Source organism: Elgaria multicarinata, chromosome 5 (genome assembly GCF_023053635.1).
Source record: "Elgaria multicarinata webbii isolate HBS135686 ecotype San Diego chromosome 5, rElgMul1.1.pri, whole genome shotgun sequence".
Lineage (NCBI taxonomy): Eukaryota > Metazoa > Chordata > Lepidosauria > Squamata > Anguidae > Elgaria > Elgaria multicarinata.
This window is the reverse complement of record NC_086175.1, coordinates 21,523,775-21,547,968: the sequence shown is the minus strand read 5'-3', so window position 1 is coordinate 21,547,968 and position 24,194 is coordinate 21,523,775. Positions and strand designations below refer to the sequence as shown.

General features: G+C 39.4%; 1 protein-coding gene across 9 annotated transcripts in view; it reads right to left on the bottom strand.

Annotated features, from left to right (window-relative positions):
- Positions 1 to 24,194, bottom strand: part of LMO7 (LIM domain 7) — a 158,725-nt gene that overhangs the window by 29,362 nt on the left and 105,169 nt on the right. For 6 of the 9 annotated variants that reach the window (XM_063126008.1, XM_063126006.1, XM_063126009.1 and 3 more), the window contains 8 exons: positions 22,692 to 22,721; positions 19,469 to 19,586; positions 16,456 to 16,598; positions 15,158 to 15,590; positions 14,312 to 14,620; positions 9,057 to 9,171; positions 2,442 to 2,603; positions 1,470 to 1,657 (listed from right to left, as the gene is read on the bottom strand). In XM_063126008.1, the coding sequence (XP_062982078.1) occupies positions 1,470 to 1,657; positions 2,442 to 2,603; positions 9,057 to 9,171; positions 14,312 to 14,620; positions 15,158 to 15,590; positions 16,456 to 16,598; positions 19,469 to 19,586; positions 22,692 to 22,721 (1,498 nt within the window). The remainder of the gene's footprint in view (positions 1 to 1,469; positions 1,658 to 2,441; positions 2,604 to 9,056; positions 9,172 to 14,311; positions 14,621 to 15,157; positions 15,591 to 16,455; positions 16,599 to 19,468; positions 19,587 to 22,691; positions 22,722 to 24,194) is intronic. The other 3 variants (XM_063126010.1, XM_063126016.1, XM_063126015.1) reach the window with 2 other exon arrangements.

Genomic DNA, 24,194 nt, shown 5'->3' with positions numbered 1-24,194 from the left:
CTCTCTCCCACCTCCAAGAAGGTGTTCAGAAAATCCTCAAATGGAAACTAGGGTTTGGAGGCTACTATATCCTGCTTACATATCAAACCGTGGGATGACAGCCTCTTTTATGTAAGTGTTTAATAGATTTCTGACAGCTAAGCCAACACTTTTTTTCTTTGGATATAAACAGGATACACATTTGGAGCATGCAAAATGGTATTGGCAGGTTCCTATGAGAGTCAGTGACTTTGCCTTGTCTACAGTGGGAGTGAGGCACTACAAAGGAAGTGAGGCAGGTGGCTACCAGGAGGAGGGCCTTCTCTGCTGTGGCACCCGGGCTGTGGAATGAGCTCCCTAAGGGGGTTCGCTTAGCACCTACATTATATGCTTTTAGATGCCAAGTGAAGACCTTTTTATTCTCCCAGCATTTGAACAGTCTATAAATAAATTTTAACTTGGTGTTTTAAATTTGTAATTTTGCATTGCTGCTGTTTTTATCTGGTTGAGCTTTTACATTGTATTTTATATTATGGTTTTATACTGTTGTTTTAAACTTTGAATGTTTTTAATTTTTGTGAACTGCCCAGAGAGCTCCGGCTATTGGGCGGTATAGAAATGTAATAAATAAATAAATAAGATGATTCCGTTTTGTTTGGCAAACTGTTGATAGAGCTTTGGTTATTGGGCAGCACAGAAATGTAACAAATAATAATAAATAATAAATCCAATCACATTCAAATGTAGAGTTACAGAAGGAAGATTTCTAAACACAGTAGAAAAATACAAAAAACCAAGGCTGGGGAGAAAAAACAACAACCAGGGCTGAAGTAATGAAGTCATATGAAGACAAAAGTGGACAGCCATTTCTATGGGTGGTTTTCTCTGAGCTCACTGGAGCTTTTAATATATAATTTCCCTTGGCACATTAGCACCTCTCTCATGGCACATTGGACTGTCTTATCCTGAGAAACACACAGCGAAACATCCTAGTCACATCATTCTTTCATGCACGTGCAAGAGAAACTCACTAGTTAACTAGGGATGGGACTTTGATTTCTGGACAGCAGCCCTAGGTAAGACGTTTTAAATAATAGAAACAGAACTTGGAGAGGTTCTTGCTATGTGACACAGGTTAACATAGATGCCAACTACCCCTTACCCAAGCATTTTACTTTCAACCAGCCAAACTCTGTTCTAATCAAATCAATCTGTTAGGTTTATGCCAAGGAACCACTCCTGTTTGAAGGAGGAAACATTCCATTCATTATTCCATCATGTAGTGCTAGTGTGTGTGTGTGTGGGGGGGGGGGGGGGAATACATTAAAAAAGATAATTTTATCAACTGAAAAAATAAATGATAGAAAACAATTTTCTGTCTCTAAGCAACTAAAGCACCCAAATAAAAATAGACTGATCGTGCACTTAACCTCACCAGTGCCCAGAACATTAAGAAGCTCTCCCCAAAAGGCACAAATACACACACTTACATCATTCTGGAAGCTGTTGTGCAGGTCTTTTTGTGCTGATGTATTTCTGCTCTTGTTTGAAGTGTTGTCTCCAGATGTCGCATCAATCCATTTGTTTTCAGGTGTACCTACAATGTTGGTAGCCATACTGGTGAGATTGAGGATTTTGTGCCTTGCATATGGCAGGGAAGGCTGGTCTTTGCCCCAGTCTGATTGGCACGTGGAGATCAAAAAATTAAAAAGTAGACAGGGAGACGTCAAAGTATAAAGAAAAAGAATTAACAAAAACACATCCAAATAAAAACACAAAAAGAAAAATATAGGAGGACAGATGAAGTAAGAAATGAGTTGGAATTATATGTTTAAGAACTGGTTAGGGCTTTTATGAACAGACCGCCTTCCCCCAAAAAAGCAAGAGTTAGTCAAAAGCTGGCACAACGAGCAGTAGCAAGTTTACTAACCTTTATTTTACAACTATAGCACAGAACAGGCATACGTTACATGGCAAGTACAGTTACATAGTAATTTCAAGTAGTTGCAGGGAGGGGGGAGAATAGATCTTAATTACTTTACACAGATGCTCTTCTAGCTAGGGCCACAGAAATAATAAGTGCATCTGATCCTTTTGTCATATCTGTGAGAGGAGCAAAAAATCAGTATAGAGATTTATTATACCCCAAGGCTGGTGGCATGAGAAATGCCAGGTATATTTCAGCTTTAAAAGGTTCTCTTCGATTTACGGAAAGTGAACTTGCTAATGCAGATATTTACAATGTAACACATGCAAAACAACAACAACAACAATAATAATAATTAAAAGCCACAAACACTGTATGCACAAAAGCAGGAATACTATGAGCCAGTATTTACTTTCCAAAAAGGTTGTTGTGGTAGGCTCAAGGAATACAAGACACATCCATCACAACAAGTTTACAGGCAAAGAACGGACACCTCAGAGGTCATGCAATGCAGTCAGCCCAAGTAAGAACCCACCCTTCTTTCCATATCGCCTGACATCCATGACAAGGTTTCCAGTTTCTAGTGCACTGCTGAGAGATGCTTCCCATTGACTCTGGTCCATTTGTGAAATCTTTGTGCCATTGAGGGACAGGATTTCATCCTCAACATTCAACTGACAAAAGTCTGCAGGGCTACCTAGTAATGATGCAAAGAAGGGTAGGGGGACTTATATGTGCATCTGCTATTTCACAATCAATCAACAGCGAAATCAGAAGTATCCATTTTACATTTATACAGTGGCCCAATTTACACAGCTGATTTAGTGTGGGCTTTTGTGACAGATGACACTGTTGCCAATCCGCAGAATCCTACAGCTTCCCACTGGAAGAAGCACATTTTCAAAAAATCAATTTAGTGCATTGTTTTTCTTAAATGCCACTCCCACGCAGTTGCACTGCACCCTCTTTCCCCCCATTCACAGTAGGGTGCTTTTGGACACCGGCTTCCTTTCCCCCTTAGCACTACTTTGCAGAAGAGCTGTTTTAACCATTCCTAACAGCACAGCAGCCTGCTTTACCTATTCACAATCTGTAGCCTGTTTTCCCTATTCACAATATCGCAGTAGTGCTGTTTTTCCCATTCACAACAGTGCAATAGCCTGCTTTACCCATTCACAATCTGTACCCTGTTTTAACCATTCACAATAGCACAGTAGCACTGTTTTAACCATTCACAATATGCCAAGGGTGGATGAGAGGGGAGAACTGGGGGGGGGGGTAAACTACAGGAGCTTAAATCAGTGATTCCTGGAGCAGAAGAGCAGGGAACAAGCCTCTCTCATTGGCTGAGCAGCACCTACGCAGTTGATGACATTCAGTTCTACTCACTGGAATCCACCCACCCAACCCTGAAGTATGTCAGTCTCAAGTGTCATGTGACCCATGAAAGCAGGTTTTAGGTAGCGTATGCTTAACTTTCTTGCTTCATGTGCTGCTGACAGACCAAAGTGATTTCATGAAAATCCGGATATAACCAGAAAGCACTTCTTATACCATTTCCATGTAGATTTGGCCAGCGCCCATCAATAGATAAGTGGTATACCAAGAACAACTTGATATTTTTGTAGGCACAAAGAATATCTTTAACTATAAACAAAAGCAATTAAGTTGGGATGGCTGATTTTGTTCTCTCTTTTTTGCCAATGGTGAACAGGAAGTTCCTTTTCAACAAGAAAAGGCTAAATAGGATAGCAATGAATAAAACATGACAATAACATACCAGCCTACCAGAATCCTCTGAGTTACCAGAATATAAGAGAGCAATCTCATGGTCCTGGGACAGCATTCCAGGAACCACAGGGTTTTTCGGAGTGCCCCCTCCAAGACCATAAACACTGCTATAATCTTAGAAGAGGATCTCTGGAATCTAATCCCTCTCCCTGGCCCCTCACAGCTGCTATGGAAAGAGCTGTATTGGCTGCTTTCCAAAAATTACATAAACAGCTTCAGAGGACCTTGAAGAGGACTGCAAGGGGGGTATTGCAATGGTCAGGGAGGGGAGAGAAGAGACTAGGATATGGTGTTTCCTATGGCCCCTCCAGCCCTAAGTGTGACTACACTCAACAGGCTCAGAGGCCCATCTAGAGGAAAAAGGTGAAGAAAGGAAGTTGGAGATATGAAAATCACTTCCATTGCTCCTACTGGCAGCAGCCCAATAGGGCATTGGATACTCGGAGCATCGAAGATCAGAGAGCACAATCCATAGGACTGTGCCGCAATAGGTTTTGCATTAAATAGTTTTATTCCAACTATCTAAAGCACCAGTACTGGCTCCGATCACCATCAACACCACCAGCGAATCATTACCATTTTATATTTATACACTTCACTGTAGTTGAACTCTCATTTTAAAATACGTGCATACTTTTATCAGTTTCCATTTGTTTGTAATCATGCCAAGGAGTTGTAAGCACAGCAGAGAAGTGAAGGGCGACCATTTTGGAGCACATTCCCACCCAAGATCAAAAGCATCTGTTGATATCAGTTACAAGCTAGGAAATAAATGTTTAACTGACAGCGTAGTGAAGCTTCTGCATTAAAGCTAGAGAATGGGACTGGCTTTTCTGGCTCCAACACAACTTCTTCTTAAACACTAGATTCCCCTCCCCATCCCACAATATTTACAGCTTCATTTCCCTTTCCATTTAAATAATAATAATATTCTTTTCTATGTCCATCCAGCATCAAATTTGTATTCCAGCTTTCCTCCAGAGAGCTGACAGGTGTGTAGCTCTCAATTCTATCCTTGGTGAAACAAGTAGTGAACAGGCCCAGCCAGCTTTATGACTGTCTGGGCCCTTGAATCCAGGCTTTCCAGTTCAAGTGTAACATTATGTTGTCTCTCAAATGCATTTTAAGGTATCAGCCCAAGCTTGGCAGGCCATAGTTTAGTGGGAGAACACATGGTTTTAACACATGAACTCTCAGGCCCAATATCCATCATTTCCAAATAAATCATTTCAGCCAAGAGTGCTGAAAGACTTCCGCTTGAGCCCTTGGACAGCTGCTGAAAATCAGTGTTGACAATATTGAGTGTTATGGAAGGCTTGGAGGACACAACAGTCTAGAAGCTAGACAAGAACGTCACCTCTCTGTAACCAGAGCAGAACAACAACAAGAAACACCAGACTCCATCAAGATACCGCTAAGTCCAGGGCCATTTAACGACTGAACTATATAATGACACTAACCACACACAGGGCTGGATGAACCAAAGGTCCGACTTAGTAAGAGATTGCTGGATGTGGTAGAAAATTACTTGAATCTATGGTTTCTCAGGTCCCACTCATGCTGAGAACATTGCAACCAACATTTTCCTGTGCTAACTTTCAAAGATCCAGCAGCTCACCCTTTTTCTTTCCTTTTCTTTCCCTTCTTATTTAGAGATCTAACAATATCACAATTTCTCACATACAAAGATGGAGGGGGGATGAATCCTGCCTCTAAGATAAATAAAGTACAACTAGAATGCAACAATGATGCCTCTTATAAATAAAATGGAAATTCATAGTTATAAATCTACAGACAAGAAAACTCTTTCCTGGATCAAGCATCTCCACTTGGAAATTAAAATTCTCTATGATCTGCAGCAATCTCTATAGTTTTATATTGGTGTTAGTCATGGTTTGTAACCATCTCAAAACAGAATAACCTGTTAGCATCATAGTCTTCTCCCCCCATATAGGATTTCAGTTTGCCCAGTACTCATACAATAGTTCCGATTGTGAAAAAGACTTTTAACAAGGTATCTGCATGTACTCTCCTCCCCGCTACAGCACCCTCCCCCTGTAAACCTGCCCCTGAGGTTCCCTCGACCCACCAGAGCAAATCTGGGGTGTGTGCAGAGGGGAGGGGAAAATCTGTTCAACCAGGGGCAACTTCCCACTGACGGAATGACACAAGTGGATACAACCCTATGTATTTATGGTCCTGGACAAAGTAAGGGGAAAATGCAAGGTTTAAACATGAAATGCTCATAATGCGAGCACTAACACATCTGGGCTGCAATAGGACACCTTCTAGTGCTCCACTACCGATAGAGACAGGCAGGGAACCAAAGTTGAGAACCTTGGTCAACATCTCTTCAAATGGGCAACACGACAGGCATTGCTTCCAATGCCATCTACAAAACCAATGCTGCTGCCTTGAAAGGACTTCCAAGCTAATACTTGTTGTAGGCTGAACATAGAGCTTCCTTAATTGTTAAAACAATGAGATTAAGGTTTTAATGTTTACCTGAACTTGAACATTAAACCTTAATCTCATTTGTGTAGTAAATTGAAAATATTACCATTCCCTGTTATATGATATGCTGCACTGTACACCACCTTGAGAGGGTCCCATCCTTAAAGGCAATCTAAACATCATTCTAAATAAAATAATTGTTTAATGATGGATGTATTTTAATTTAAATGATTTAACACAGTGCATTGTAAACCAGATCCAGGTTACCTGTGGGATCGATCGCCTTCCCCTGTACAATCTGCCCCACACACTCAGGTCCTCTGGGAAGAATTTACTTCAGTCAGCCAAAACTAGGCTGACAGCCATTACACAGAGGACCTTCTCTTCTGCCACTCCCACACTGTGGAATGGACTGCTGGGAGAGATTATGCAACTAAACAGTCTTTCTGAATTAAAGAAAGCTATAAAGACTGATCGCTTCCAGCAGGCCTACCAAGTCGAATTTTAAGATGTCTGACTGTTATTTTAATAATGTATTGGTTTTATATGTTTTTAATCAGTTTTATGTATCTTATAGTATTTTTGTATTCAGTGTTGTTCCCCGCATTGATCCAGAGTGAGAGGCGGGTAAGAAATAAATAAATAAATAAATAAATAAATAATTTTGTTCTATGATGCATTTGTCTTATTTTGTCTTAGCTGTTATGTATGCCAACGGCCTATAGCCCAAGCAAGAAATAATGAAGAAATAAATAAATAAAATAAAATGCTTAATGACTCTAATTAATTGGCTTTGAAAACTAGAAAGTTACTTGTCCAAATTACAGTTTTAATTTAGGAAGTATCAGCTCTTCTGCACTGTTTATGTTGTGCAAGTTAATGAATCTTTGTAGCAATGTAAAAGAAATACTACCTAACATCAGTGAAGTTATCAAAAGTACAAAATACTGTTGAAGTGGTATTTATATAAATTCCTGTACTAATGTTGTTGTTCCCCGCCTCGATCCAAAGGGAGAGGCTGGTAAGAAATAAATAATAATAATAATAACAACAACAACAACAACAACAACAGATCAGGGGGCAGAGAACCAGTTTGAGCTGAGTAGCTGAATTGCTCCTATCAGGCCCTCCACAAGCCAAATGACATCAGTGGCTGTAGCTACACTTGCTCTTCCCAGTGCTGGCTGTGTCCCCAGATTCACCTGCCCTGCGCCTCTCACCACTGGGGATAAACATTCAAAATCTACTCCACCCTACTACTGAAACTTCTCAAGCTACCACTTTCACTAGGAACTGGTTTTCCCCACCATACACCTTCCCCCATTTTAATGATGTGGGGAAAGCAAGGCACTTAGTGGCCCCATTCAGACAACACGGGGATGCATTTCATTAACTATTTTGTGGTTAAGCAGCATGGTTTAGCGTGTTGTCTGAATGGGGACACAGCATCACATGCCTGATTAATTGGGAGGGGGAGGGGCAAACAGGGGAATGCCCTTATCCCAAACACTGCTATAGTTCAAAGGAAAAGATAATAGTTTCAAGCTTCTATATTTTACACTGTTTTATGCTGTACTTTGTGGTTTTAATTTTTGTGAACAATCCAGTTTCGGCTATTGGGTGGTAAAGAAATATAATAAATAAATAAATAAATAACATAATAAATGTGAAATAGTAAGGTATTGGTATAAATCTTTATTTACAAATACCTTGCTAAGTAAAACTAGGGTGAACAATACATGACTAGATGAAATAGGCCCGGGAGCTGTTTTGGCTGCTGTATAGTTATCAGTTTTTGCATTTATTACATTATTCAGACTGCATTGCTGAAAAGAAATACTAAGACCGAATTGGGAACATGAATGGTTTTAGAATAAGGGTCACTGGTATTAAAGGAGTGGGGAGATAGTTTCACGCAGGGGCACAAGCAATGCAGGATACCTTCCTCAGCTACATTTTTTCTAGCCAGGCTCCAAGGCCAGAAACATTCCCAAATGGGAGAAAAGTCATTGGAGCCAAGCAGTTTATTGAGTCAAGCACAGGTTCAACACGTGGTTTCTGCCAATTTGCTTTATAGTTATTCAGTATGACCTGTATTTTAACATATCAACTGTGCTGCTGTCATGTCTGGTAAGACCTTCAGTTACTTCTTCTTCAATATCAAAAGCTACCTTTAGTTATATGGACATTATTCTTTATAATGCATATGATGTTCATACTTCAGGAAAAAAATGAGCATAAAAACTTCCCCAGCATATACAGAGATGTTATTTTTGTGCAAAAGGCTATGAAACTCAAAGATCTTGTACTAGAGGCATAGTTTAGTCCTATCATGGGTTCTATCAAATAAAATTGTTTTGGAAGAAGGTTTCATTATAAGAACACATTTAAAATTCTACTTCAACTGCAACTTGACGTGGCTGATTTTTTTTCTTTTAATTGTCGTCACCAATATTTTTGTTAAAAAAAATTGTCACCACCAAGATTTTATTGAAAAAGAATTAATAGTATTTACAGTAATTTTCAACCACTAACATGGTAAAGGGAAATATACTGTAAAAAAAAATCAGGTGATAACTTCTCTTTTGTATGTTCACAAACTTTTAAAGAAAAAGTAGAGTGCACCTGCATGCAAAAGTTAGTGGAATGCATTAAAGAACTTCTAAAAACTTGTGGAATTATGAAGAAAATTTCCTCTGCTAGTAGAGACCTACACTTGACATTTTGCATAATCATAGAGCCGCATCTAAACAAAAGAGAGTACAAACTAATCTTAGAGCATTTCCAATTTTCCGTCCACAATTGCTTTTCTTTTTCTACATTCTTGCACCCCAAGTATTTCACTTTAGGTCAATAGTTTGTTTTCCAATTAACTTTCTCAAAGCAAGTACATCAAGATTTTTACCTTCTTCTATGGACTTTACAAACACTCCAGAAGGGTTCTGGTGAATTGCAAACCCAAAGCTCCGATTGCTGCCAGGTCTCTGGTTTATACTGATTCTCATATCACTGTACTGGTCCTGAAAAACAAACAAATAAATAAAACATGACGTTGTAGTATCTAGTGTCACAGGCAGCTACATGGAGGAAAGTCTATCCCCTAAATAAGTGGGTCCAGTTACAATGTGGGCTTTTTAATTATCTATTGAGTAGTTAGAAATGCTCTCTGCAGTAAAGAGGCTAGCTAGTACATTTCTTTGGCAACTAACTTTAAAATTTCTATTCATATAAACTATGTCAGAAACCTGGACCTCACTGTTAAAGGTGCTTCTTCAACAGAAAGAAAACTAAACTTTAATATGCCTACCATTAAACACATACAGTTCATTTAGTAGAAAAATGTGAAAATAGGACTTTTTACTTCTCCCAAATTCAGGACATGAAGTAATTTACCTCAAAGGATAAAATGGAGAGAGGGAGAATTATGTACACTGCCTTGGGTTCCTTGGAGGAAAAAAGGCAGGCTATAAATATAATCATCATCATCATCAGAAGAAGCAAAAGCAGAAGATTCTCAAGAAATGTTAGGTAGTGGGAGTTCTTTCATATGCCTCAACTATCCTTGCACTGATAGGAGTTCCATTTATTTCTCTCTCACACAGAGAAGCATCAGTCACTGGCTCTGTCAGGCACTGAACTTTTACATGATGTAGAGGGTTAACATTGCTAACAAGTGTAGTTCAAGACACCTCAATGAGTACAAAAAATAAAAAATGGACTATTTCTACACCTCTCCGTCAAATGATGTAGGGTTCAAATATATGTGACTGCTGTTTAATGTGAATGGAAAGCTGAAGGGGGATTTACAGGTAAATTTTGGCAGCTGGGATGAGGGGTGTTTAATCTTTCCCATGTCTGCCAGAACTCCAGCATAGAGGAAGCCAAGCCATATATGGGACAGAATGCTTGGTGTGGGAGTTCCTTTGCCTTTATGCACACTTGAATCAAGTATGGAAGGTAGGTAGAAAACCATCAAGTAGCAGCTAGCAGTATCCATGCTTCATTTACTAATATTTTATATACTCACAGGGAAATATAGAGGAACTCACATGGATAGTGAAATAATTAGGATAGTGCTTTGTGGCCTAAACACATGGCTTGGATCCTTCTACTCACAGGAGGAAGAGGAAGGGGGGCTATTTTCACTCATTCCTTCATTCCCCTGTAGTGTCCTGCTCCATATCCCATAGTGACAAAAGCCCACCAAACATCTGGAGCAGTTTAGCAGGGAGTGCAGGAGGTATCAGTAAAAATTCCCTCCCTCGTGTCAGCAGAAGTCCACTCATGAGACGTCTGGATTCATCTTTGGATTTGGTATATACATCATTCAAGACACCTTGATCCCTGATTACAACAGAATATTCTAATTACCAATCTACCATTTCTCCCACTTTGAGTGGAAGCCCTGGTGCTTTGGTTAATATGTCCTCCCTCATACTTTGAGGTCTGATCTTTGGCCAGGTCAAAAACTATAACATTTTTGTTTTTACTGAAGTTTCATAAACAATGTCGACAAGGGTGTTAAGTTCTCCAAACTCTTGTTGAACAGTTGAAATGCACTATAGAAGGTTTCATATTGCTATGTAAACTGGTGCTCCACAGATGCTAAACTGGTGCTTGTAGCAATATGTTTTGAGACCCTATTCTAAATTTCAATCTCCAGAAAAATCTTGAACAAGCAGCATTTTTTACCTATAAACTGAGATAGTCATTGACGTGGATTTATCACCTATCTTATCTACCACATAAAAGCATAGGAGGAGTAACCAAATATATAAACAAATTTGCAGCAAGAGAGAGTGAGCCTACAATTGAAAAGCTTAAGGGAAGAGTGTGTTGAAGGTGTGCGTTAGGAAGAGATAAATATAAACAAGCAGATTAAAAAAATAAGTGCAATCTCTTATCGTGAAGTATCCCTACCTTCCTAAAAATAGCACTCAATGCACATTTGAATACCCACTTCCACCAGCCCCAATTATAAATGTGTGTTACCTTTGTCTAAGCAGCAGCAATTCTAGTTCACTAAAATGAGCACAGGATCAAATTTCTGCTTTCCAGAGACTCATCAAGCACAAAAGAACCATCAATATTCCAGTAGGTACTTTGCCTATTTAATTATGATACCATGCAATCAATAAGCTCTTTACAACTGCAGCTTTTTTAGAATAAGTTGACATACATGCACAGACAAATTATTGGCTGGGGTGGGGGGGGGAGAGGAGAGGATTGTTTTCTTTATGTGAGTGCCCCACAGGCATTTGGCTGCCCACTGATGGTATCAGAATACTGGATCTTTCCTATTAACTTTTCACTGAGGACACATATATAAAACTGAAGGGCTATAGGGACATAGGAAGCTGCCTTATACGAAGTCAGATCATGGATCTACCTGGCTCAATATTGTCAACACTGTCTGGCAGTGGCTCTCCAGGGTTTCAGACAGGAGTCCCTCACAGCCCTACCTGGATTGAACCTGGGGGGAATTGAATCTGGGAAGTTCTGCATGAAATGTGTGTGCTCTTATCACTGAGTTACAGTCCTCAGTATAAAAAAGAAGTCAAACTTTCCTACTATTCCAACCTAATATTGGCCCTGTTCAGACAACATGCTAGACCATGCTGCTTAACCACAAAATGGTAACCATTTTGTGGTTAAGCAGCATGGTTTAGCACGCTGTCTGAACAGGGCCATTTGGTGTGTCATAGCAAGACAATGAAACTTTGTGATAAGAGGCAATTAAAGTAAACCTGAACTGGTGGCTTAAAATCAGTCAGTTATTCTTTACTGAGAACTGTGCTTTCAGGTAGTCTGTTGATTATTATTTTTAAAAAGAAGAAAATTCAGGCCTTTTCTAGAGCAAAGAGCAATCATGTTGAATTAAAGATAATCTCCTTTAGCACTATATAGTGATGCTGTGCTAGATATGTGAGTTAACAGAATGGGGAAATGTTGCTAGGTAGGCAGGAGTCATTGCTAGGTTTGCACATGCTATGAGTACTGAGATATACAAGACACTACTATTCATTGCTAGAGATTTCTCAGCTCTGTTAATTCCTGCATTTATTCCTTTGATTAGACATGGAATACACATTTCAGCTGCTTAGAAATGAAGAGTTGAATTAATTTGGAAATCTCTCATTTGGTTTCTCACATCGCAACTGTAATGTAAGAAAATACGGTGTTCTACAGTGAACACACAAGTCTGAAATGTTCAGTGCATTTTAGCTCTTTTTCCACATGAACACAATATGCAATATAGATACACTGAAAGCTGTAAAAGACTTGCACTAAGAGATTTTCTTTAGAATGTGCAGGTAGAGATTAACATAATTGTTTTTGAAGTCACACCTCATTAAGATCAGATCTCAGGGTCTAACGTTACCATGCCATAAAGTCAACATTACTGTAAGGATTGTTGTTCATGGACAGAGCGATCCTATGGCCCCTAGGCAACATCTGGGGCACCTTAGGATACTGCTGATCTTTGCACCCATAGGCAGAGATATGAGAGCAGCAGAGAAGATCGGATTGTGGATCATCCCTCTTCTCCCAAACTGCTGTGAGAATCTCCATGATGGCTACTCTTTCCAAGGTCACAACGAGTTCAGAAGATATCGGGAAGAGTGGAAAGGGGGCATTCTGTGGGTGGGGGGAAGGTGTGGATCAGTCTTCAAATCTCTTCACTGGCTGCCAATTAGTTTCCAGGCAAAGTATAAAGTGTTGGTTATCACCTTTACAGCCCTACACGGTTTGGGTCCTGCGGGATCGTCTTCTCCCGTACAATCCGCCCCGCAAGCTCAGGTCCTCTGGGAACAATCTATTTCAGTCAAAGTTAGGCTGACAAGTATTACCCAGAGGACCTTCTCTTCTGCGGCTTCCAGACTGTGGAACAGCCTGCCAGAGGAGACTCGTCAGTTTGACAGTCTTTTAGCATTTAAGTAAGCTATAAAGACTGATCTCTTCTGGCAGGCCTATCCAGTGGAATTTTAGGATGTTTTTAGAATGTATAATATTTTAATTCAGTTTTATGTATTTTATATTTGCTGTTGTTCCCTGCCTTGATCAAAATGGAGAGGCGGATAGGAAATCATCATCATCATCATCATGATCCAGAAGCTTCTCCATCACTTGTTCACACTCACTGGAAGGTAAGGAAGCTAAGTGGGCTGACAGACTTGTCTTGCTTAAAAAACAGCAAAATTGGAGGAATGGGAGCCTCCAATTTCCTCCTGCCAGGAGGGCTTTGAAAAGAAGAGGGCTCCAATCTCAAAGCCCTCTGTCTATCTTTAAGTATATAGCTATAAGTTGTTGGAAGATACTTAAGTCAGTTTCATCAGTGTACTTGAACCACTTATTTTCTGCCTCTGTAGCTTTAAGTGACTTATACAAACACTAAGAGCACCACTAAAAACTACAATTAAACTAGTTAGGAATCTTAAAAAAAAAGTTAACCAAAAATTGTGTCAATAGCTAGCAATTGAACTCCTTTACCTATTTTTCACAAACAAGTAAAAGTTAAGGTGGGCTTAACATTTTATTCATTGCCATACCACTACTTGAACTTATTTTTGCACCCACTTTTAAAATTCAAAAATCCCATTCCTCTCAGCCACTTTTGTATGATGGGATCCTGTACAGGGCTTTACTGGGAGGGATGGGTGGGTTTCCCTTCTCTATTTTACCCCACAGTGGGTTTCTGAACACAACACCAAGGAGGGAGCATGGGATTTCTGGCAGCCATCCAGGTACTGGAGCCTCTCCCCCAGCCCTCTTCCTGGCAGAAGGCAACCAATTGCCGGTCGCCGTCCACCAGGGACCATCCCTGGATTGGTCCCGGAGTGATGTCAGACTGTGGAAGAGTTGTACTGATCTCGCTCCCATTGAAAAAGTCGGGATAAGTCCCTGAATTTTTCAATGCACAGCTTCGCAGGAAAGTCCCAAGGTGGCTATGAAGCTGTGGCACATAACTGATGCTGCACAGATCCACAGGCACTGTGTGGCTTTCTCCGCATATAGTCAGTCCCCTAGTCTCATCCATCACATGTAGATTGCAACTAGTGCTGGGCAGGACCTATGCACAGCCCCCTGCTCAGCCCTAGCACACTTTGGGCATTTAATTAAATATTGGGAGTGGAAGTTTGAGTATCTCTTGATACTTACTTGTACTCTTGAAATCTCAGTCTCTGGAAGGCTTCTCTCTTCTGTTGCTGAATATACAGCTGAAATGGAGTCATGGCCAACATGATGTTCTGGTTTAGAACCAAGATGATTAATATCTCCAACTTTACTTGTAGCAGAGGTATTCTCTGCAGGCGAGTGTTTTGTCCAATTCATGTCCTCTGCACTACGTAGATCACTTATGGATTGGCTTTGTGCAGCTTCTGGCTTAGAAAACGAGTTGCTGGTGAACATATGTTGCGTTCTCTTAGACACGTGTATTTCTCCATTATATTTTGGGGCATCATCCATCTAGGAGAGGAGGATATTTTTAAAAGACAAAACGTTCAAGATTGATTTCAATCCCAGTTACATTAAATGCTTGCTCTCTTCATGGTGCTTTTCCAATCCCTAAGCACACTGTTAATTATCACTCATATTAATTCAGTGGGGTTGTTTGTTTTTAAAAAAAGATGAGATAGTTCTAGTCAGGATAAAATAATCAAACAGACAGCAAGTACAATACATGAAATTAAATTATGAAAGCCTTTTAAATCATGATTTGCAGTACTGTGAAAGTCCCAAAGGAAAACATGAGTTACAAAAGACAGCAGTCATTTTATTCCCCTAAAGTAATTTTTAAATTGTTTTTTCTGTTGCTAATCTCTGCAAATAATATATTTGGAAAAGCAGTTAAGATGTTTAAAATTCTCCTGTCTGTTTGTTTTAAATGTTAGAACAAGAAAACAATTAATCAGTATTGCTCGTTATACAATGCTTTAAACATTTCTGCAGAAAAAGGTGAACAAAGTTACCCGCACAAACATTAAAGAAGGTGAAAGCGTTTACCGTAAACGATCTGGGAAGTGACGAGATTCCTCTGGAAGGGGCACCGAAAGGCCTTGGAGTAACCACAGACGTTAGCCTGGCAGTATTACTTCTCTGGTAACTTCTTGGGAGAGGAGCTGAAACTTGAGCTGACCCAATTTGCGCATTTAGTGAATGGTGACTTGACAAAGGAGGCTGGCTCTTTTCTTCAGTCATGATCTTAGGTGGAATTTGAGTTTCAATTCTTGCACAGTTCCCTGCTTCTATATCACCCTCTTTATTATTTTCATCACCCTTTTTTAAGTAGCGGACAGCATCATTTTCAATAAAGTAATCTGTTGATGAACTTAAAGGTATTTTCTCTTCACTAAACACTTCATCATTTGAAAAATACATTCTTCTGTGCTCTGCTTGCTGCCGGTGGCTACTATCGAGTCCTTGATCTCGGACCTCCCTAGAGACAAAAGCAAAAACACTGCTGGTGAACATCAGCAACCTAAAGAACAGGTGGGCGTTCAGTCATCATTTTGCTATTAAATGTATTCTAACGTGAAGACAGAACAATTGATTAATAGCTATCATACAAGATTAAGCCATACACTCCAAATAAAGATTGCATCTCTTTCTTTTCACACAAATACTTTGTGTGAAAACACACACACACACACACACACACACACACACACGGTAAATGTTGCCACAAATTACCCATTTCTCTTGGGCATATTTTAGAATGTATTTCCTATGGCTTGATGCCTGATTTAATAGTGTGCTTCGATTGTGGTTCAATGAGGAGTTTTCAAATTAAGAGCTTAAATGCAAAACAGACACACATCAGTATGAGTATCTGCTTAAAAACCTATGCTATCAGACATTATACAGATGAATTTTATTTATTCATTCCATCTTAAGAAAGATTTTCATTTGTTTATGAGTTCACCTAGAACCCAATGGATTCAGGTAAGAGTTCTAAAACGCTCTTTTGCAAGAAAGAAAAACTGTTGTTTGTTACTCAATATAGCTAAGCAAAAAGATAAGATTCAGTTAAAAAAAGACAGAACCTTTTAAACTAAAATATTGAATGGAAAGCACAAATACTCTTATCCTAAGCACACTTACTTAGAAGTAAGTTACAACACAATCAATGAGTCTTACTTTAAAATAAAGAAGTTTAGGGTCTGGGTGTAAATAAAATGAACTCTTCTAAACATTTTTAGAGGCTAGAAAAATAACAAAGCTGAAAATGAATCCAGTTAAAATTACCCAGTTAATTCAAACTTTCATTTAATAAAGTGATAAATACTGTTAACCAGCATTACCTATCTTGCTGCATTTCTCTCAATGATTTGCTGCGTCTTCCAGAACTCTCAGAAGTTTTCCGCTCAATTTCTTCTCTCTCGTCCTTTTTCTTTTGCAAATCAGAAGTGTAACTCTTGCGCCTGTTTTTCCATTTTGCCAAATCCTAAATATAAATCACACAAACTAACATTACAGGTTCCACAGACCTTGGTAAGGCAGCTACTAATGTAAATGCTCAAGTATCTCATTAGCTACCCAAGACCATTCATTCTGACTGGATGCTCAGGCGTCCTACTTTCATTTTACACGTCTAGTGTTCCTGCGTTCTCAAGTATCTCCCTACAAAATTGGCCTCTGAGCAATGTGGACAGTGGGTGTCTTCCATCCAGCGGAAGAGGCCTAAAAGGAATCTTATGCTTAAAATCAAAAGATTTTACAAAGGGGTAGTAGTATACTAGTTTAAAAGTAAAACAATTATGAGATAATTATTTGTTCTAACCTTTCACAGCAATGCTTAATGGGGTTTTAAATTAATGATACTTCTGTTTTATATTTAACTTGACAAAACAACTTCCTGTTGGACCAGTATTCCAGGCTATTGTTCACATGATGGTTGGCAGGGAAAATGGGATCTCAAGATTGGCCCAATCCAACATGAAGTGCAAGCATCTGCCTGGGACATCCAAGATTAAGAGGCACCAGGCAACTCTTGAAAAATCTGCAGGGAACATATTTAATCCCCCTATCCCTAACTCAGGGGCAACAGTCCCACCCTCACACCCAACTTTTTCACTTGCAGCCCATTCTCCATTCACCTATGGTGCAGCAAAAAGGAGCCACTAGAGAAAACCTGGAGGAGGGACACAATGGCCTGGTTCAAACAACACGCTAAACTATGCTGCTTAACCATAAAATGGTTAATGGAATGCATTAAGGTCAATGCATTCTGTTAACCATTTTGCGGTTAAGCAGCATGGTTTAGCGTGGTGTCTGAACCAGGCCAATAATTCCTCCCTTTCCCCCAAGGGAATGGTATAGTCTGAGCGTTGTCTAAACCAGGCCCATAATTCCTCCCTTTCCCCCAAGGGAATGGTATAGTCTGAGCTAACCCTGTGTGGTCCTGAACAGCCTTTTGAACCCTAGAGAATGTAACTGGCCAAGTATTTTTCTCCTCTTTCTCATGAGTGTTAAAACCAAACAGCCATGTATAACTATGATTTCTCAGAGAAAACGTGGACTTGGCTACAGATGAGTCCTAAACTGCTGGCATCTGATGAACAGTTTCATTTAAGAAAAAGAAACAACAACAACAACAACAACAGGGTCTCCCCTACTTTGGCCCTGAAAGCAGAACATTACCAGGAAAATGTGGTGTGCAAACCCCCATTTCCTCCTCATTAGGTAAATAGGCAAGGATATAGTAGGGAGAATAAGTAAATGTTAAGGGAGTGCTTACCTCCTCCCAAGCACACCAATCCTCCATTGCAAATGCCCTCCCTCCCCAGGGTGCATCTTAATTCCTTCCTCCCCAGCTGGAGAGAATGCAGATGGCAGGGGGGACATTTGTGGGGAAGAATCCGTGAGCACAGGAGTTGTTAAGCACTTCTGCTTGCCACCCAGCCTTTCTTGCAATCGCTTGCACCCATGCTTGCATTATCCCAAATGTGTATTCATATCCTCTGACAAGGCAGAACTGTTATCTTGGCGAACAAAGTTGATGAGGGAGAAACATGGCTATATCCCTTCTTTACTTGTCCCTAGCATCTGACAGCCCGAAATATACTCTTAAAAATGAAATTGCATTTCCAGACACTCCAAAATAAAACTAACTGGTTAATTATATTAAGTAGTATTTGCCTTCGTTTTAAAGCTGCTGGCTATTTGTTGCACTGGATGAATTGAAGCTGTAAAATCAATTAATTTGTTGAAGAGGTACTTCCTCTATTTTTCTCCATTTTATTTAGAATAACAACTCAGCTGGAACTGCTATGTTTCCTGCCATCCACATAACAGCATTAAATTCAAAATCAATGTATTTGCTAGAGTGAGGAAAGGAGGTAAAAAGGTGGCAGATCATCACCACCTAATGCCAAGTCAGAAGCAGGTGGTGATAAAGCAGGACCATGAAGGACTTGGAAGAATTCTGCCAGTTTAACTGCATTGAGGCCGGGGCTAGATGATACATTAGATATGTAATTTTCTATACTGGGATTGTTTTTCTTTTAGAAATAATGGGTGGGTAGATTTGGATCAAGACCATCACCAAATGGGTCCTTCCTCTTTACACCACATGCCTTCTGAGAATTGCTTCCTCTCCAGTTGCTACTTGTCCCCAAAGTTGCAAAGTGGGAAATAATTTGGGGGAGGAGAATTTTTAGAAGGAAAATTGCAGGGATGGGTCAACCCCCACCTAAAGGAAAACAAGCCCAGCCTGGAGGCAAAGGCTATCAATGGCTACTAGCCCTGATGGTTTTGTGCTATCTTCAGTATTCGAGACAGGAAGCCTGTGTGCACCAGTTGCTGGGGAACATGGGTGAGAGGTTGCTGTTGCACCATGTCCTGCTTGTTCAGCCCTGGCCGAAGGCTGGTTGGCCACTGTGTGAACAGAGTGCTGGACTAGATGGACTCTTGGTCTGATCCAGCAGGGCTCTTCTTATGTTCTTAATAACTGGTCTGGATCTAAGGTATCAAAGTAATTATGTGTGCTTTACCCATAAGTAGGAATGCTTAAGTGATACTATCTACTTTTGAAGTCTTTATTACCACACTATCTTTATTAGGCCAACCAAAGACCACAAAAAATGTGCAAAGTTTCAAGATCTACAGATTTCTTCATCAGTCAAGATCTGGAGATCTTGAAAGATTGTACATTTTTGTGGTCTGATAAAGATATTATGCGAATACAGAATTTGGAATTTTGTTTATGGCCAACGTGGCTACCTTTGATTTTTATCAGTTTAAGTTTTGCTGTGACCTCTGCTCTATAACATGCCCGGATGTATTGCAAAAGTTGAACACTTTTAGAACACTTACATCTTGCCATTGCTCATCTTGTTGTTGTAGCTGAGTCCTTATTTTCTGGAGCTCCTCGTAACGTAGTTGACGGATTGTTTGCAGCTCATCTGCACTGACATCATTCAAGGATTTACTCCTAGGGGTAGACACGTTATTTTGATGTTTCAAACTGCCTTATTTAGAGTAACATTTCATTGGAGAAGGAATTCAACTATGCAGTAGTAAGTAAGTAAGTAATAGAGCTGTGTTAAATACAGCAAGGGAGACTAGGGGTAGGAAATACTGTTGGTCTTCTGGGGCCTATATTTAATTACCTTCTATAATAATATAAGAAAATTGACAAGATATATCTGTTTTCGAATTTCTTTGCCAATATTTAAAGTGCACTGTCCCAAATCTGAAACAAAAAAGCTGGGATCATGCAACTGTATATTATCATAATGAACAAATGTTGGTTTCCTTGATGGAACCCACTTCTGAATCAATTATAAGCTTCTCTCTGCAACCAGGAGTACCACTAGCTTGAGATTAATAGTGCTGCCAAGGCATAGTCTTGCCCTATTCTAAATATGAAATAGATTTGGAATTAACATTTTAAGTTTAAAGAAACACACATACCACAGCACACTGTGAAACTAAAAGAACAGCATAGAACAATTAAGATAGCTTTTTCATATTTGTTCTTAGGTTTACAAAGCCAGTTATTGGTCACTGCCTGCCACCACAAACATTTAGCATCACAATCAGTTTTCGTCCAAGATTTTTTCTGTCTCCACCCTCTCAGTACTGATTTGTACAGAATATCTGGCATAGGGCAGACTGGCCTAATATCAACGGATGAGGCTGAAAATGAAAAGGTTATGGTTGCAATCCTAGTAACACTTGCTACCTAATCAGGACTTGGTACTGTGGAAACCTACTTAGGATTACACTATGTATGAAATGCTAGAAGCATTAACCATGTCCCAGTTAATTGTCTCCTAGCTGCTACGAATGGCTTCAAAGTGGAGCAGAAGGAAGTTTAAGTTGTTGTTTTTTAAATACATTTGTACTTTAAATACTTTTAAATATTTGTTTTTTAAAAAAATCAGCAGAGGGAAAAGTTACATATGACAAAGACCTTCTCCTGCAGCTAATAACTTTGTAACTTACAACATGGCTAAAGAAATGAAAGGCCTATACCTATTATATTTACTCTTCTTTAAGAAACAGGAATTCTATCTTAAATGTGAAGTAAGCTTTCATATTCTTGCTGATTTTGGCAGCATATAACCACTTATTATGGATTTATCTGATTGCTTATCACAAATCGACCATTTCCAAAGGTCGTTGCCAAAAAGCCACAAGAGACATTAGACAAGACTGAAAAGCTACAAAATGCTCATGCACATTCTAATCTACAATACAGCATTCAGCTCTCCAAAGGCAACCTACATGCATACAATACAAAAACATTATTCCAAAGCAAATGCCAGGGCCATCTTTTCAATAGCAACCATGCTCTGTGTTTTCCATTATTTTTACAGTCAACTCATAAGTGTTTGCAAGTATCTGCTTCATTTGGCTTTAATATGGAGATACTGGCTGCTTATAGCAATTTCAACCAAATAAAACAATAGAAATGGAATAGAAAATGCTGTGGTACAATGTTGTGCTTTCAGCTGGGGCTGGATCTAGACACAATAGAAGGTACATGGAAATAACCTCCCCTTTCTTTCATAGTTCATTTCATGTTAGATGGTGGTCAGAATGTCAGTCAAGAACATTTAAAAATACTTATAATGCTGTATTGCTTCTATTCTAAGAATAACTGGATCTTATGGGTCCAATTATTACAGACTAAGTGCAATTGCACTCTTCAGTGACCCTCACATGCAGTTTCATGGCTGAACTGAATACGACAGTAAAATGTGCAGTAGTTGCCAAAAATGGCCACCACACACCTAATTCCCACGCCCACTCTGTAATATCTAATAAAAGTTCTCACATCATAACATCACCATATAACATCCTTCTCTTGTACCATTAATGCCATCAGCCAGTGATGTGGAACTCAGCCAGGGAAAACCAGAATGTAATGACGACATCACAGTGTAATTTCTAATACATTGGGGAAGGGGGAACATCAGATCCTAGGGTTCCAATCTGGCTCTCTGGGGATTCCCAGAAGGATACATCCCTTCTTGTCCCCCTTTCCCGAAACCACTGAGTGGTTTCCTTGGTTGTGCATTTCCCCAATTCTAAAAGGTTGAAATGCATCTCTCCTAAGGTTTAATTACTGGCATTGAGAGTTTTAAAGCTAAAATGCACTAGTATTGTTGCCGTTGGTCCCTCCCAAGACTGGGATGTGGTCCTCAAGAGCTTCCAAATATGGGAAAGTTCCAAAATGGAATGTGGCCATTGATCTGAAAGAAGTTCTTCACCCCTGTTCTAACAGAAGTATGGAAGGAAAGGAAGAAATTAATATATGCAGCTGCTGTTTTTGTTATCAGACACACTTTTACCACCATCGTATCTAGCTTTGCTGTCAATTATCAACATTTGTGAGAAGACTTCCCCTAGTTTAGAAGTTCCCTGGAAGAACGGAACCAGAAAATAGTGGGAAAATAGTATTAAAAACATACCAGCTTCATCATGAATTCCAAGTAGCTATCCTATTAACAAGTTGAATTTCCTTGTCTTGATAGCATTATCTGCCCCACTAGATGTTAGTATTTACCCCTCTTTTAAGTTTGTCTACTTTGGTCAAGGAAAGCAGCTTGTAGCTGAAAACCTAAAACACGTTTGAACACCACTTCAAGCTGATACAACATACGTCCTGTTTTCAGGCACATCTTATTGGTTCAGCAAAGTTGTTGGTCACTGACATCTCTAGCAGATAATAACCAGCTTCCACCAGGACCTCCATATGGGGAACTTGGATCACATAAGCATTATTCAAGCATGCTCTATTTGAAGTTGCCACATGCTAGGCTTTAGCAATGAAACTTTAAAAAGCCAGGCAATAGCTGCCCATTTAACTACTTTCACCACATATGCAACCCTTTTACCATTCGGAGGTTTTCTAAATGAATTGCTGAAACTGCTATACAAACAAGTCAAGCGCTGAGGCATAAAGCGGCATGCACAAGTTGCCTCAAGCACAAGCCTTTAGCCAGCTGTGAATGCATGAACAAGGTGGTTAAACCACTGTATATTTTAAGATGATTATGTTCTGCCATGCTTTTATCATTAAACTTACCCATGCTCATCAGAAATCTTTTGAAACAGCCTGAGAAAAATCAGAAAACCAAAACAAGTTCATATTACCCATTCTATTTGCACCATATGTAGGGATACCTACAACATTATGTGTAACATACCAACTAAAACAATGAATAAGCTTTGAAAGGAACGTGAGTATGAGGTCCCTATGACCATCTAAAAATTCTGTTATTTGACTGAACTAAGAGAATAATTTTAATTCTGAAACTTAAACCTCCAGACATGAGGTAACTTTTATCTCCATACTTCTTTGTAGTTTAGTATGGACCAGAATACATGCACGGTCCCTTAAATTAAAATTGCAAATGCTAATATGAAGAGTTTTAGACATAGTCAAACATAGTTTTACACATTTAATATATCAGCAAATACACAAATGATATCAGAAGCTTAACACATGAAGTACAGCCTAAATTGTAACTGCAATTTATATTTAATAGCTCTTTTTATAATAATGATTACGGAGCTATTTAGAAATAGTCACAGAATAAAATTTTAGGTCCACTCCACTCCCTTTGTGTGCCATTCATTCCCTCTGCACACAAGAGGGAAGCCAGTGAGTAATAGGCAGCTGGCAGCAGAGAATTCTACATGCAGGAGGGAAAAATCAAGGATTTGGTGTCTCAAGTGTTTAATTCCAATTATTTATTAAGTTTATTAACTGTGTTAAGCTTAAGTGTATGACCATCTTGCACTTACTTATATTTCAATGAAACATGCAAAATTGGTGCTTTAGACTACTTAATTAACAAAAACATACAATGTTTGCTGAAGGACTAATGAATACTCCAACTAGAATGAAATGGAAGAAGGTATTTCAAGATGAGAAACACTTTACCAGGTGAACATAAGAAACCTCATTAAGATTGACCAAGGATTGTCTCTTCATGAAGATAGATGTTACGCTCAATAGTCCAAACATCTTCTGAAAAGGTTGTAAAATCCTCCCACATAAGGGCTAGATTTCAGTGGCTGGATTGGGACAGAGTTACCCATTAATAGTTTAGTGGGAAATATGGAAAAAAATATTTCAATGCAACAGCCTCCAGGATAAATGGGGCTAAAAATAAGAAGTTAATGGAAATGTTACTGCCTTCAAGAATACATTAATCTGCCAATTCTTTGGAGTTGGGGGATCCACTTGAGTTAAAAATAACAAGGAAGGAATTTAGAAGCAAGACAGACTATAAAATGCTGGAAAAGGTATGGGTTGCAAAAACAAGGGGAAACAGTGTAATATTAATTTCTAGTAGCAGTAAGAATTTAAATTCTGGAAGGTATTAATAGGCCAATGCATTTGACCACGGGAAGTAGGAAAAGTACTAACTGGATTTTTCTTGAAAGATCCAGTCCAAAGGGCTGCAAAGTGAGTTTCTAGGGCCCTTTCTACACCTAAGGATTAACCCAGGCAAATGGAGGGATCGTTCCTGCCTGCTCCAGGGATCCCCCGTGTGTCATTTGGATGCACAGGGACGATCCC